Here is a 16,681-nt window from a genome sequence, read left to right on the forward strand (position 1 = left end):
AAAAAAAAAAAAAAACTAGGAAACTCACAAATTTGTATTAAATGACACTAAACAAACAATGGGGCAAGTAAGAAATTCAAAAGTAAATAAAAAATATTTTCAAACAAATGAAAATTAAAATACAACATACTAAAATATAATGGATGCTGTAAAAGCAATGCTGAGAGAAATTTATAGCAATCAATGTCTATGTAAACACCTCAAATAAACACTATAAACTTCATAGCTCAAGGAATCAGAAAAACTATGCCCAAAATTAGGAGAACAAAGAAAACAATAAAGATTAAAGCAGAAATGGATGTAACACACACACACACACACACACACACACACACAAACACACACAAAGTTTTTTGAGGGATCTTCCATCTTTCCAGAGCCTGCTACCTTGATTTATCAGGGTAGCTATCTTATCTCTTCCTTTCTCCTCCTTTCCAATAAAATATGTTCCTCTCCTTAAACTTTGTTTTAAAAAAAGGTTTTTGAAAAGAAACAAAATTAACAAACTTTAGCTACACTAAGCAAAAAAGAGACAACTCAAAATCAGAAATTAAAGAGGCATTATGTCTCCTACCACTGAAATATAAAATATCATAAGAGACTATTGTGAACAACTGTTTGCAAACCAGTTGGATAACTTAGAACAAATGGATAAATTCCTAGAAATGTTCAGCTTACCAAGATTAAATCATGAAAAAGCATGTAAAGAGGACTAGTACCAATCCTTTTCAAGTTCTCCCAAAACATTAAAGTTGAACCAAAACATTGCTTCCAAATTCCATTTAATGAAATACACACAAATATACTATTTTTAAAAAGTCTACAGGCCGATATCCCTGATGAACATAGATGCAAAAATCCTCAACCAAATTCTACCAATATAAATTCAATAGCACATTAACAAGATAATACTCTACACTGAAGTAGGACTTATCCTGAAATGTGATAAATAAATATGATACACAACATTGGCAGAAAGAAAAAAAATCATATAGTCAAATGGATGTGATAAAGTTCAGTATCTCAATGACTAAAAACTCTCAACAAATTAGATACAAAAGGAATGTTAACCTAACACAATAAAGGCCAAATATTACAGGCCCACATGTACCATCACACGCAATAATGAGAAACTGAAAGCTTTTCCTCTGAGATTTGCAACAAGCTGAGTATACCCACTCTTGCCACTTGTATTCAATACAGTTTGGAAAATAGCAGCAAGGGAAATTAGGTAAGAAAAATAAAAGGCAACCAGATCAGAAAGGAAAAAGTAAAATTTTCTCTATTACAGATGACATAATTTTATACATAGAAATCTCTAGACTTCATCGAAAAACTGTTAGAACTAATAAACCAATTCAGTAAGTAAAATTGCAGCACAACAACAACAAAAAACTGGTAGAACTAACAAATGAATGCAGAAGAGTTGCAGATACAAAATCAACATATAAAACTCATTTATGTTTCTTTATAGAATGTCAAATTACCTGAAAAAGAAATTAAGAAGACAATCCACTTACAATAGCACCAAAAGAATAACATACTTAATAAATATTTAATAAAATATATTTAGCCAAGGAGGTGAAAGGCCTTTCTAATAATATCTATAAACATTGATGAAAAGCAATTAAAGACAAAAATGGAAATATCCCATGTTCACAGATCAGAAGACTCCATATCATCAAAGTGTCCACACTGCCCAGGGCTGGGCATTTAGCTCACTGGTGCTGCACCTGCCTCACAAGCACAAGGTCCTAAATTTGATCCCTGGTACCAAGAAAAACAAAGTCCAAGTTGCCCTAAATGATCTGCAGATTCAAGGTAATGCCTATTAAAATCCCAGTTGCAACTTTCTTTCTTTCTTTCTTTCTTTTTTTTTTTGAGTTTATTGGTACATTAGGTGTACAGTACAGTTACATTCATTATTGCGATCTTGTACCTCTACATGACAGGTCTTGGTTCTCATCTTTTCCCCCTCGTCCCTGTCCTCCCTTTACCCCCTCCTCCCCTCCCCATTTACAAACACTTTATTTCCATTTTTTCATTTTCTCATATTTTTTTCTTTTCCCTTATTACCTTTCCCCTACCAGTGGCAACCTCCACAAAAATAGAAAGAAAAAAAATGGTTTTGAATATAGGCAAAAGACCCAAATAGATATTTCTCAAAAAAAGACATACAAGTGGGCTAACAGATACATGAAAAATGCTCAGTATCACTAATCAATAAGGAAATACAAATCAAAACCACCTCACACCTGTTAGAATGGCTATTATCAGAAAAAGAGAAACAAAAATGGAATTTATTGAGCTTACCTATGTACATTAAAATACGAAGGGACTTTCAGTAAGTTATAAGTGGTACTATTGTTTCCCAGAATACAATCTGCTCGCTTGATTTAATAAGACATTAATGTAATTTCACTTTCATAGAACAGGATAATTTTCAAGAAGACTAGAATTTTGAATTAGTAATCTGAATTCATGAAATATTAATTCTTAAAACCCAGTTAGGCGCAAAAAGTTTTCTATGAACAAAGACCTGCTTTTGTGGACTTAAAAAAAAATAACACATTGATCCAATAACTTGAGATTTTTAGTGATTTAAATATTTCCCATAAATTTTATATTTACCAAAAGATAAAAACAAACACAAAAAACTTCTGGAAAAAGTTCAGAAGGCAGAATTATGTCTTCTTAAATTTCAAATAACGTAAGAAAGCAATGTCATCATACCTCCCCAGGTGTTGATGTGGATTTTCTTCCACCACATGTAGAGGAAAAGAAGAGCAGACAGGAAATGGAAGGTGGTATTGGCCCAGGCAGATCCTCTGAAGGGGAAAAAGTCATCATTATCCCTAAGCAAATCCTTTCAAGTATGAATTTCAAGTCAGACAGTCCTGACAAGCTTTGGTCTGTGGTAGACTCAGTTATTACATGATTCTGAAGCTCTTCACTGTCTTCTTTTAATATTTTTAAAACTGCACCCATGTATAGACTTATTTAATTCCCACTGAGATTGAGTTTTGTGGAAGAAATAAATGTTACTATTCACCAATGGGAAAATAAAAGGACATAAATATTTATCACCATTCCTTGTGCTAACAGCCTTAAAAAACCCATTAAATAATTTCTCAGATACAGCTAGTCAAAAGAAATATATCAATAAGCTATTGTATTTAAAATATTGGCCTAGGTCCTATCAGCTTTATTTTCCAGGATTGTAACAGGCTTGTTTTCCATTGGAATTTAAGCTTGGGACATCTCCAATAGGTGGCATTTTATCATCACAAATAAAATACCCATGTTGCTATAGTGAGCCAGAAACTCTGCCTGCTCATCTATTTTGTTGTTGTTGCTTTGTTTTTTTGAGACAGGGTCTCACTAAGCAGTTGAGACTGACCTGGAACTCACTATGTAACCCAGGCTAGTCTCAAAGTCACAGTGATCCTCTTGCCTCAGCCTCCCGAGTGCTGGGATTACAGGCGTGCACCACCATGCCCGGCTATTTTTTATTTAACTCTGTTCCAGTCTTCACATTTTATCATTAATCCATTCCTATATTTTCTTATCTTATCCCACCCCCAAACTCTCCTACTATAGTTCCTTGGAAAACTTCTAAGAGAAGTCTCTGAAGTCACCTCACAGGAGAGCTGGATGCTTGTGTGGTCAGGTGCTGGCCCTCACTCTGGCCTGCTGACTAAATTCCCTGGCAAGCACCTCATCCAGCTTTTTAGCATAAAGAAGATTTCTAAATGGACTTTCACTGATTTTAGTTGTTTTTGGTGTTGCTTGTTTTTGTTTGTTTTTACTGGGCTGGGAATTGAGCCCAGGGCCTTGCACTGCTAGGCAAATGCTCTATGATGTGTTATGCTCTAATTCTCTGCTGTCTTTTCATCGACAGCTTTTAACAATAAAAGATAACTTTTCCATCACTATCCAGTATCCACATTATCAGCATGTGTACACACACCGATCCATGTATACCTGAAACAAGTCTCATAAAAAATACCTCCACGATAGTTGCTGCTCCATATATTCACTTTCACTTTCTCCTATTCAATTCCTAATATATTTTATTTTCTAAAAGTGCTGGACATGATCCACTAAATTTATTTTTGCTTGTAAAGGAACTCACTACCCTGAAGCACCCTAAAAGTGCCGGGTTTCAGTCTGCACTGCAGGCATGATCACCTCTCTAGCCACACATATAAGGCTGGTTCTGGGCTAAGCTGCCAGAGTGTCCTCAGGTGGATCTGCAGGAAGTCTACACTGATGATGCTTGCGTGCTCTGTAGGACTCTCTTGTCCTCAGGCTCCATAAGATGGAATCCAGCTTACATTCTTACAATTCAGACAATGGGAGAGTACCTACAAGCATCCACCCACTTCTGCCTCTGCCTGGATCACCCACCTAGCCTTCATGGACCAAGCAGCTCCTTTCTCCCAGCTAATTCTGCTTCTACTCACAGCTATCAGCTTATACATCCCTTCCTCTGACACCCTGTCCCTCCTCTCCACCCAGTCTTCATCCATTTCCAACAACCTGAGCTAGCTGCTCCCACTGTGGGCTTGTACAGCAGCCAGCTCTTACCTGTCTTTCAGGTAAGCAAACCAGACTCTAGGAGCCTGTTTGCCTGTCCACATTCCCTCTGTGGATTGCTTTACCCACTATATCCCAGACTTTAGGACTGGAGCCAGAACACACAAGTTTTTGTTGAATGAACGACAGGTCATGACTTACACTACTCCAAGGTCCAGGGCAAACAGCAAGAGGGCATTCATGCCCACATTGATGACATTCACTGCAATTCCAGTAATAACTTGGGGCATGATGATGTCCTAAATTCCCAAACAAATAGGAAGACAGCATTTTCAAAAGCTACTCAGATAAGTTGTCAAATGAACATTCAGAGTTAAAGAGGCAACTTTTTTTTTTTTTTTTTTTTCCTAAATTCCCAAACAAATAGGAAGACAGCATTTTCAAAAGCTACTCAGATAAGTTGTCAAATGAACATTCAGAGTTAAAGAGGCAACTTTTTTTTTTTTTCTTTTTGAGATGGGGTCTTGCACTATTGTCACTCCTGGGTTCAAACAATCATTCTATCTCAGCTTCCCCAGCACCTGGGACCACAGACCTGTACCATCACGCCCTGCTTATAGGTGACAATTACAGGCAATCATACAAGCCAGGAGCAGAAACATCCAGATGTCCTTCTCCCGCCTTGGTACAGCCTCTAGACAATTCAGCCAAAAGTTCGTGAATGCTTCTGAAAGCCCTGGTAGGTCATAGTTTCCATAACAGTGGCAGAGAGGAAAGAGGGAAAATCCCCTAAAGAGCAAGCAGGCCCTGGCATGATATGTGAAAGACCTGTGGGAGCCAGTGGGGCCACGCTGCTTTTTTTTCTATTAATTTGCAAACATCACCTTTATTAATATTTAAATAGTTCTGTAAACAAAGCCAAAAATCCTAATTATAAAAATTGTGAGCACATGAACCTTATTTCTGAGTATACTTTTTTAAACATTAAAAGCCAGTTGAAGGAGAAGGGAAAAAGGCTGACAACAGATTATTTGAATTGTCCTTTTCCCAAATATCCAAAACACTGCATATTCCACTATTTTCAGTGTAGCTTGTAAACCCCCAGAATTCTGACTTCTCTTCACTGGTCTGCTCTCCAGGGCTGTGGTAAGTGTTAAGTCTCACAGGCAAAGCACCCAGCAATGCCTGCTTTGTTGCAGGTGTGCACAGAATGTTTGCCCCTTTGTTTTATGGTGCCAGTCCCCATTTCTTTTGTTTACACTGCCCACTCTAGTACTCAGATAAACATTTTCTTTATGTAATACCTCCCCTTCATTTAAACTGAAAGTTGCCTGATATCGAGGCAGAATGCATTTATTCTGGCTTCATGGGCAATGCTTTTGTGATTAAAGGCTATCAAGCTATTTGCCTGGGATGGCAGCAAAGGAACAGTGAAGACTGACTCAGCCTCTGACCTTGCTCACCTACCTCCTAGCCTCAGCCTTCTCTCTTACTTCCCCTTCTGCTTCTGGTGTACTGAGATCACAGTGCCCCATTATCACTTCTAGAAATGTGTCTGTAGTAAAACCAGGCCCTTTCCCTCTAAATCAAAAATACAGGCCCAGGTCCCAGGCTAGTCGCAAAACTGGCCACCAGCACCCGGAAGAAATAAGGAACTGAGAGGGACGACAGATGATCAGGAGGAACTAGACAGACTGATATGGGCATTCACCCTGGGCTGGATGATATCCAACTCCAAGCCCCTGCATCTCTCAGACAAAGAACTCTGGTAGGAAAAATTGTGAATTACTCTCATAGCAAATTTCTTTAAAATATTTACTCTACATTTCTAGTATGATGGAGTAAAAATATAAAAAGAACAAATACCTGGCTTTGTAAATATCTTGTCTGCAGCTGGAGTAGGAACGCTGCCTATAAGATAAAACAGAGAGGCAAACATCAAGAGTTTACTTTTTGTGATTATTTTTGTGGTGTTGTGGCTGGAACCCAGAGCCTCACACCTGCTAGACAAACGCTCTCCAACAGAGCTGCAGCCCCAGCCCCAGTTCCAATTTCATATATTTCTTCCTGATTATGTGATCTCAAAGTCAGAAAACAAACACTAGGACACTAACTATTTAAAATTTTTCACAGTAGATAAAGATTTACTCCCTGAAGAACGGATACCAGCAAATTCTAAATGGCTGAAGCATAAGCCACAACCGTGCCATGGCTCCAAAGGCACCCAGGAAATGTTCCGATTAATTTGCTATCAAAAGTAACCATGGAGCCAGGCATTTAGTTCAGTGGTTCCGCCACCTGCCTTGCAAGCACAAGGACCTGAGTTCGATCCACAGTAAAAAAAAAAAAAAAAAAAAGTAACCATGGAAAAAGGAATCAGAAAGACAACATTTTCTCTTCAATACTTGTATTTAATTTACACCACTGGACATATTCTGAGAATCAGTAAGGCAGAGACAGCAGGTCCCAGAAATACTTGCTGAACTTTTGCATGAATGGCACTGTGATCAATAAATGACAAGGAAAGGGGCAGGGCAACAAACAAATGAGCTGTTCATGTCAAACAACAACAGCCTGGACAACAGGAAGAGCTGGAATGAAAATCATCACATAAATCTGGGCTATCCTGTAATAAAAAATAGGCTTTCATTAATATTAAAATGATTTCTGGTCACACTTATCTTCAAATTGAGCACACAGAATATTTTTTAAGATTAAAGCTAAAAGTAATTTATATAGGAAAAACTGAGTCACAACTCTGGTTTTCTCTAACATACATCAACAGCAGCCGAGGCCCATTCTGTCTCCTTCCTAAGAGGAAGGCTAACAACATTTCTCAACTTGTTCTCAGCCTAAAAACTGGAGTGGACACAGAAAAAGAAATAAAACTTGAGCACAATTTAGAAACCCTTTGAAAGCATCAGGTGTATCTTCCAGTAAACGAGCGTCTACTAGAAAGGACCATGTATCCCAGGGACAATACATGAGGCCATGCTGGAATTGTAAGTTTAAAAAAAGCATCTCTAAAAATCATGTTGGTATTCTACTTCCATCAGGGAAAGCATTCTATATGTTTGCAGGACACCAAAATGGAGGAGTGACAGGAAAGAGAGATGAAGTCAAGGGCACAGCACCTTTGTCCTACTTCTTGTCACACTGGGTCAAGGCAATCCCTGTAGCTGTGCCACCTGGGCTTACAGTCACAGCTTCCAAAGGGTTCAAGTCCAGGTAACTGGCTGAGTTAACCCAGGGCCTTGTGCAAGCAAGGAAAGAAAGAGCTCTACCCAACCCAGACAGCTACATACTCTTGACCTAAGATTCTGAGACATTGCTGACCTGGAGACTTTGGGATCTTATTTTAAGACCAGGGGGAGGCGCTTGGTGTTGACAAAGATGGCCCAGCAAGGGAAGTAACACAGCAACAGGATGAGGGTGACTCTCTGAAGTATGAGTCCCACGCATTTCAGGTTCTTGCCTCCAAAGGACTTTGGAAACCAACCAGAGAAAGAATCCCATGCTGTAGGCTGAAACCTGGACCTTGAACTTCAGGAGACCCTGTGGCCCAGGCAGCCAACATTTCATAGCTGATGGTGCAGAGAAGCTTCAAAGCCAGCATCAGCCAGTGAGCTAGTAGACAGCTGTGGTATTCTACGCATCCAGGGACATGTAGGTCCCTACTTTCCAGAACTGGCACTGTTAACATAGAGGGAACTGGAGCAGAGATGAGAACCTAGAACAGTGAGGGTGAGAATGAAGCCTTGGGGACAGGGGATACCTGAGGGCTGGGACTTGCAGAGGCAGAGACCAAAGATAGGTACCACATGGGGTTGGCCAAGTGGGTTAAGGACAGCCAGGTGCTTACCTGACAATGTCATCAAGAGGTAAGTAGAGGACCTGGAAGAGGACAGACCCAGCAGACGAGCAGGAATGCAAAAGGCATTGATGGGGGCTGAGTTGAGAATGGGAGCGCAAAGAACACTTTCAAGAAACTCACGGGGCCAGGGATTTAGCTCAGTGATGCCAGTGCCTGCCTCACAAGCGCAATATCCCAAGTTCAATCCCCATGAAAGAAAGAAATAAGGAAAGAAACGAAGAAAGGAACGAACAAACTTATGGAGGACTTAGGTATGGCTCAATAGTAAAGCACTTGCCTCACCTGCTCAAGGCCCTAGGTTCCATCCCCAGCACCAAAGAAAAGAGGGGAAAGGGGAGATAAAGACAGAGAGGAACAAGATAAATGCAGCCCCTAAGCAGATGGGACCCAGAAGATAGAACAAACTGTTAAACAAAATGATGACAGACCAGTGATTGGGACTGATCTATACAAGCCCCAGCAGACCAGATCAGATCAAAATGGAGTCTCTTCTCTTAATGCCACATCATCAAACTCAAACTTTAAGAAGCAGACAGATCCCAAAACATAACAGTTTATCCTGAGAACAGGAGATCCTAACTATGAGTCTGTGTAATAAGGAAGTCCCTTCTGCCTTAACCTACTTTAAAAAACTAATGTAAATGAAACTAATGTTAACCAGTTATGTTCCAGTTGCTTTGCTTTATTGTTCCTACCTTACAAAATTCGCCATTCTGCCATGGCCAGTGGAAGCGTTCACTCTTTTGTAAAATGGAGCTGGGCCCATTCTTGAATTGCAAATAAAGATCAGTTAAGTTTATAACTAAGATTGCTATAATTTTGTTTTTTGATGTTATAAAACTAAAACAGCTATGCTTGCATGTTTACAGTCATTAACAGCACTGGATTTAACACATAAAAGGAAAATAAAAATAGAGTGGATAACTCCTTAGGCAACGTCTAGGGTAAAAGGTAAATTGCCCACAAAAAATCTCTATGGGCAAGGTGGTCCTTACCTGAGACATCAGCGTGTCACAAGCTGAGGCTAAGCCAGTTCCCATTGAAATCTCAGTGATGTTCACAACCTGTACAAAACAGCAGGCCAGGTGTGGCATTCAGTGTCAATATCAAACACCTCTTTACACCAAGAAACTTCTACAAGTTCATGTTTAAACAGCAATTCACAGTTATACATTGAAGACTATATATTTCAGATCAAATGAGTATAAACCATCAATCCTTATAAATTACTGAACGAAAACATACATCTTAGATATGGGCATCTGAAATGAACAGACATTTCTCAGACAAAGAAGCAGGAATACCAAGTAAACATATGAAAAATGTTCCACATCACTGGTCATTCAAGAGATGCAAATGAAAACAACACTGAGATTCCATCTCAACCCAGAAAAAATGGCTGTCATCACAAAATCGACCAATAACAAATGCTGGTGGGGCTGTGGGGAAAAAGGAACCCTGCTCCACTGCTGGTGGGAGTGCAGACTGGTGCAACCACTGTGGAAATCAGTATGGAGATACCTCAAAAAACTAGGATTGGAGGTCCCATTTGACCCAGCTCTTTCCCAACTGGGCATCTTCCCAAAAGAATTAAAAGAATCACACCACAGCGATGCATGTGCACCCATGTTCATAGCAGAACAGTTTGTAATAGCTAAAATTTGGAAACAGCCTGAAGGCCTATCAACTGGAGACTGATAAATAAAATGTGGGTTTTTTTTTTTAAATGGAGTACTACTCATTTTATGGAGTACCATAAAGAATGATAAATTAGAGACATTTATAGCTAAATGGATGCACATTGAAATGATACTCTTAAGTGAAATAAATAGGACAGAGTGTAAGAAACAGAAAGTGTAAATAAGGATGAGAAGGTATAATCGATATTGTGAAATAGGAAGAAAAGGCCCAAAGGGGGAGATGAAGTGGGAGAGATTGGACAAAGGAAAGAAGGGAATGGAATTAATACGAGAAAAGGAAAAAATGGAAACAAAATCTTTGAAAGTAGGAAAGAGTGGAAGGGTTGAAAGGAGGGCAGAGATAATGGGGAAAAAATAAGAACCAAGGTAGATTATGTGAAGGTGCAAATTTCCAATGATGAATGTCATTATACTGTATACCTAAAATGTACCAATAAAATTAATTTTTAAAAAAACATACCTTTTAACCAAAGGGTCATAACCACTTTGAGTCATCTGGGAAAACCTAAAACCTAGTTTTTCTTAATACTACATATTACAATTTCTATAGTTAAAAGTTCAAGCAGGGTGCTGTGGCATGTGCCTGTAGTCCCAGCTACTCAAGAGGCTGAGGAAGGAGGATAGCTTGAGCCCAGGAGTCCCAGGACAGCCTGGGCAATGTGATGAGATTCTATCTTGAAAAAATAATAAAAGTTGTGGTTAATATCTAAAGGCCATGCCCCTGTTTGCTAGTAAGATGTGCATTTAAAAATAACAATAGGGTTGGGGATATAGCATCTTCTACTGTGCCTGGCAGTCTTCTAAGCCTTTTATGTACATAGTGTATGATCATTCATCCCATATTTGGATAACTGGGTCACAAATGCTTATATTCGCCCAGGTTAGTCAGATGGCATGATGCACAGCTGGGAATTCTGGTTGCAGAACCCAGACTTTAGTCCTCTACTGAGGAACAGGTCACTCTCTTGGCTGGACCTTACTTACCAAGCGCCCTGAGATCGAAGGGCACAGAGAGAAGCCCACAGGTGAGAGCAGGACCTATAAATGCTGTTGTGGAACAGAGAGGAAGAAGGGGAAATGCAGAGCCAGGAGTCTGAAGTTCCCCATTTCCACCCTGGATCTCACGCAGCAGCCACGTCAACCCCAGGTGATAATGTCTTTGCTTACTAAGGCCAGCTGAGTCCCACAGGTTGAATATAGGTTAAGAGTGATCCCCAAAGGTACAAAGCTGAAAGGTTGGTCCTCAGTGTGTCAGAGTTGGGAGGTAAATCTTCAAGAAGTGGAGCTTGAAGAAGGTGATTAATCATTGGGAGCACCACCCTCAGAAGGAATTAAAGTAATTCTTGAGGAATCCTGGTTAGATCTTGTGAGTCCCTCTTGCTTCCTAACTGATCACATGACCTCTCCCTTCCTCTTACAGATGCTATGGCTATGGTGCATCTGCTGTGCTGTGGTGTAGAAGACCCTCTGCAGAGCCAAGAAGGAGTTAGCGCCATGCTCTAGAACTTCTAGAACTAGGAGCTAAACAAATCTCTTTTTTATAAAGTACATGGCCTTTGATTTTTTTGTTTTAGCAACAGATAGTGAACTAAGACATCTGGTAACCAAAACTCTAATGCCTGGGAACTAACAGGCCACAAAGAGAACGGCTAATGGTTACCCCAAGGCTGGATCTAAACCAGACCCAGAGGGCTCAGAGCACAATGAGGACTCAGAGCACAATGAAAACACCCATGCCACACACTAAATTCATCCAGAGGCACCTCAGCCTTCCAGGAAAGGAGAAAGGTGAAATGTCCCGATTCCTGAAGAGTTTTCCATTATTGACTTTGTTTTGCTTTTGCTTTGGGAAGGGGTGTTTTGTTGTTGTTTACTTTTTGTTGTGTTTTCATTTTTGGTAAACTCACTGATTTTGGTTGACTTAGAATATTATTCCTGTACAGCTCACAGCGTATCCCTGATCCAGTCAGCTAGCCCAAAAGCCACAGCCAGGGATCCCACTGCTTCAGTGGTCACAAGCTTTTACCAAACTGAACTGGTGTCATATCTCTCCCTTACCATGGGCAATTTTATAATAAAGGATAGGACAAAAATTGCTACTGTGTCTTTCATGGCAAGTTTTCCAAGACACAGTCATAGTGTTCAATGTATGAGAATCTGCAAGAGAGATTTCACCTACCTTAGTACATGGAAAGATCATCTTTCCCCTAAGTCCACAGCTCGACAAAATCTGAGGTACACTGAGAATCCCACAGAGCAGAGCTCAGAACACAAGGTGCAGCTTTCTGCTGCCGACCTTGCCCCAGCCCCAGCTCCCTCCATCCCTGTTCCTTTGGCCCATTCCACCAGTTATTTATCCTTCCCTACTGTACACATTTGTGTAAACCAGCTTAAGTTCTTTGTGGAATGAGGTAGGTTATAAACAAATGTTCTTTCACTTAAGGAAAATAAACACATACATCTCTTCATACTACAAAGAAATATTCATAAGGTCAAGATCTTCAAAGGTAACTCACTTTCATAAATAAAGTTATCCACGGCTGAGTCTATTGTCTTCCCAGCAGCTAATTGCAATTTAACAACTGATTAAAAGAAAAGTGACACCTCCCACTTGCCAAGGGCTGGCAACAGAGCTCCCAGTCCAGGGGCCTCATCTCAAAGAGAGTCCTGCCTGGGAACACACCATCCTTCCCATGCCCTGTCCAGGCTCTCTATATAATCGGGATAACATTCAATCTAGGCTTGATATTTTCGCAGTGACAACTAAGAAATCTTCTCTATCCAACTGTCATTGGATGATTTGGGGGATAAACAGAAAGAAGGAAATTTCCACAAATCATCTCCATAATCTTAATTTAATTTTCCCCCCAACATATATTTTGAAATAGTTTTAGCGAAATAAATGAAAGAACAGGAGTCATAGGGCTTTATGCAAGGGTATAATCGTGAGGTTTTAAATCCTCACCACGATACAGAATGGAAAAGCATAAAGCAGTAGGGTTGAGGGATAGGACAAAAGCAAACCAGAAGATTCCCAGTGAGAGCTGACTCAAAGGTCAGGACACCGGAGCAATGTGTCTCTCTGAAACGGTTATGCCAGATTGGTGCCAGGAATTAAATTGAGCAAAAAATGAATAGAAGCTTCCAAATCAGTGAGAGAGAAACCAGAGACAGAGAAAATCAATACAACAGAGCCAGGGCCCAGGCCCAGCAGACACAGGGCTCAGGACACAGGGAAAGAGCTCTGACCTTAGAGGGCAGGGTGAATTGTAGCTGAGGAGAGAGGCAGAGAGGACGAAGGCCACCCAGGATAGTGGAGCGGGAAACAGATGAAAAGGTGGGATATTAAGGAACACAGGGAAACAAAGGCCATGTTGACTGGTGGAGACTAGAAGTACAAAAAATAAAATAGAGGGTTTGGGGATGTAGCTCACAGGTAAGGTACATGTGTGAGGCCCTGAGTTCCAGCACTTCAAAAAATAAAAATTTAAAAAACAAAAGAGGCAGGTACATCAAGATTTCAGGGAATAGTTTCAAACTCTCTGGGTTGGAGGAGTCCCTGCATCTTCCACCTGACCCATCCCATAAGTGGTCACCTGAGCTGGAAGCCCAGGTCAAGGATGGAGATACCAATTTAGGAGATACCAATAAACCTGGAACATTTCAAACAGAATGGGGAGAAGAGAGGAGAGAAAGTGGAGTGCAACTATCAGAAAGACCACAGGAGAACTGAGGAGGACCAGACTGAAACAAGACCCATGGAGTGGCCAGGTGAGGGTGAATCCTCTGGTATCAATAAAGGGGTGAGAATGGGTCCCTGCCAACTGCTGTCAAAGCAAGGCGGACAGAACAATGGGAAAGCAGGGGCTGGACTTTGGCAGAAGAAAAGGTGATGAAGACAGAATATGGTCTTTCCAGCAAAGAGCATAAATAGAGGGAGGTGAGAGGGGTTGATGAGGATGCATGTCTGTAAACCCAGCTCTTTGGGAGGCTGAGGCAGGAGTATTACAAATTGGAACCCATCCTGGGCAACTTAATGGTTTATCAAGGCCCTGTCTCAAAATAAGAAATAAAAAAAGGTTGAGGATATGTCTTAATACAAAGGCCATGGGTTCATTTTCCAGTTTAAAAAAAAATTCATAAGACATCATAACGGAGTGGAAGTACATAAAGGAAAGAGGCTAGAGGGGAAAGGAAGATCCTAGAGCAGGGTGGAAAGTAGATCTTGAAGGGGAGGTGGCAAAAGCTCTAGGGGTGTATGGAACAAAACATGAGAGGTCAGGTGCTGCCTGTTTGGCCCAAGGTATAAAGCAGAGGACCAGATGGGGGCCACAGGAGTGATAGAAGATGGAAGAATCAGGGCACTGATGACTCCATGAAGTCAAAGGCAGGAAGAGTGGGCACGGGGACTTAAAGAGCTCTAGGGACAAAAAGTAGGAAAGAGATTGGAAAAGTAAAGTTGAAAAAATGTTCACTGTGGGTCTGCACTGAGGGATGAAAATGTGCCGGGTGAAGAGCTTAGAGTGGATTTGGAAGTCCAGGAAGTTTGGGAGACAAGGGGAGGGAGGCTGGGCCATAACCCATAAATAAGGGCAGAGCCTGAAGGAAGAAGGAGCCTCAGGCTGAAGCCACTGGCCAGGAACTGTCATCCACATGGAAAGCACGGGACGGGGGACCTAGGTGGGTGCCTAGAAATGAACATTGGGCTGGGGGTTCTGGCTGGAAGGTGGGGATGGGAAGATGACAGACCTCAGTCCCAGCCTCATACCATCACCCATTCATTATGTTCACACCCTAAAAGTGACCAGGACAGTGTGGGCCAGGACTCCAATGCCAGGCATCACGCAGGGGGCACACACACCTTTGCAGCAGGAGACACTGGACAGTCAGCGTTTTAAAGCATCTCTTCCTTCTCAACTTTCTATAAGCCCAATCTAAATTTTCAAAGGAAGAAGAAATGTCCCATACTAATTCATTCACCAAAAACAGTAACAGGCCCATAAATAAAATACGATTTACTACATAGCCCTGTCTTCTCTGTGAGGCTAAATGAGAAACTTCTATTGGGGCCTCCCCAGTCTCAGGATGCATCCCTATGGGGACAGAGAGACGTTTCTGAAACAGAAAAAACTCCTGATGTTGTTAGCAGGTGGAGTCTTTTTTGCATTATTGAAAGCCTCGATTACAGGCAAGAGAAGCAACTTTCTACCTACCTCATTATGTAAGACTTAAAGTCTCACTTCCACGCCACAGAGCATGAACAGCCAAAAAGGCCTCCACGATGCTGAGTCCTATAGCCCAACGAGGGCTCCGGAGGCAAGACCCAGGGCCTTACTTCTGAAAGTCGAGAGCAGCCAAAAAGGCCTCCACAATGCTGGGCCCTAACACCCAACGAGGCTCTGGGAGCTCGACGGAGAAATGAGAAACCCAGGAGGGAACACACCAGGCTAGATGGTAAATAGACCCTTATTAGTCTGGCCAGACGGCACTCCCAGAGAGGCAACTGCTCAGGGGCTGAGGTACTTTTTATAAGGTTTTTCTAAACAAAGAGTCAGGAAATTCACAGAACAAGACTGCAAAACATTGCTTATCTCAAGCAGGAAATGTTCTACCGTCACCCTTTGTCATACCATTTGCCCCTGGGCGGGCGGTTAGCCAAGGTAGCAATTAGCATATGAAGAAGCACTGTCTGGCCTATTAGCATGGAGTCACTTTAGCTTATTCAAGTCTTACACTTAAGACCCAGAAAGACTTCAAAGGAGGTGCAATTTCAACCCACCCCCAAAAAAGCAGGCTTTACACGCATGAAACAATGAGACTTAATGAATGGTGTGAATCAACTAATGGTTTCCTTGGTTTAATCTGATAATAGAAAAAAAGCAACTTTTTTCAATTTTGGTCAATATGTACAACACAACCATAACGATGAAGCTCCTCACAGAGCTGGTGCCTTTGTAGTTTGAGACACTTTTAAGTACTTGACAATATTTCCTTTCAACTCTAACGACCTGGTAAATCTGTAGGTCAGACCCACTCGGGTAAAGGATGACACAGAAGACGACACAATTCACATTCTGAGGCTTGGGACTTGGGGAGCAGCTCAGTGGTTGTGCTTCCCTTGGATGGGCAATACCTGAGTTCATCCCCAGGACCACAGAAATAAAAATAAACAACGGAATTTCTGAGGCTTTGCCATCTCATCAGCTCAAATAAAAGGTGAAACTTAAGGTAGGTGCGGAGCAGCAAGCCTGTAATTCCAGCACTCAGGAGGCTGAGACAGGAGGATCAGCTGTGCAATTTAGCAAGACCTTACCTCGGGGGGGAAAAAAAAAGATAATAAATACCTACCGAGGTGGCAAGTGTGACAGCATCCAGCTCGACTTTGCCCAGATGTCCGCAGAATATGGAACTGACGAAGCCAATGAGAAAGATCATCAACTGTGCCAGGAACTGGAGGGGACAGAAGGAAGCAGTTCACACTGGCGCAGCTCCCAGAAGACAGAGCACCAGGGCCGCGCAGGGCCGCGCAGCAGCCCGCGCCCTGGGGTCACCCCACTCACCACGGGGC

The 16,681-nt window shown here is 41.5% G+C and overlaps 1 protein-coding gene across 9 annotated transcripts in view; it reads right to left on the minus strand.

The window, feature by feature from the left end:
* The window catches only part of LOC104858050 (multidrug and toxin extrusion protein 2-like), a 64,492-nt gene extending 47,844 nt beyond the window's left edge, over window positions 1-16,648 (minus strand). For 4 of the 9 annotated variants that reach the window (XM_010618147.3, XM_010618157.3, XM_010618155.3 and 1 more), the window contains exons 1-5: window positions 16,462-16,638; window positions 9,409-9,477; window positions 6,406-6,450; window positions 4,741-4,838; window positions 2,734-2,828 (exon numbers count right to left, since the gene is read on the minus strand). In XM_010618147.3, the coding sequence (XP_010616449.1) occupies window positions 2,734-2,828; window positions 4,741-4,838; window positions 6,406-6,450; window positions 9,409-9,477; window positions 16,462-16,548 (394 nt within the window). In that variant the 5' untranslated portion in view covers window positions 16,549-16,638. Of the gene's footprint in view, window positions 1-2,733; window positions 2,829-4,740; window positions 4,839-6,405; window positions 6,451-9,408; window positions 9,478-16,461 lie in introns of all 9 variants that reach the window. The other 5 variants (XM_033762747.1, XM_033762748.1, XM_033762749.1 and 2 more) reach the window with 3 other exon arrangements.
* Window positions 16,649-16,681: the final 33 nt, after the last annotated feature.

This window comes from Fukomys damarensis, unplaced genomic scaffold (genome assembly GCF_012274545.1).
Source record: "Fukomys damarensis isolate Sample0158 unplaced genomic scaffold, DMR_v1.0_HiC HiC_scaffold_13, whole genome shotgun sequence".
NCBI classification, from domain to species: domain Eukaryota; kingdom Metazoa; phylum Chordata; class Mammalia; order Rodentia; family Bathyergidae; genus Fukomys; species Fukomys damarensis.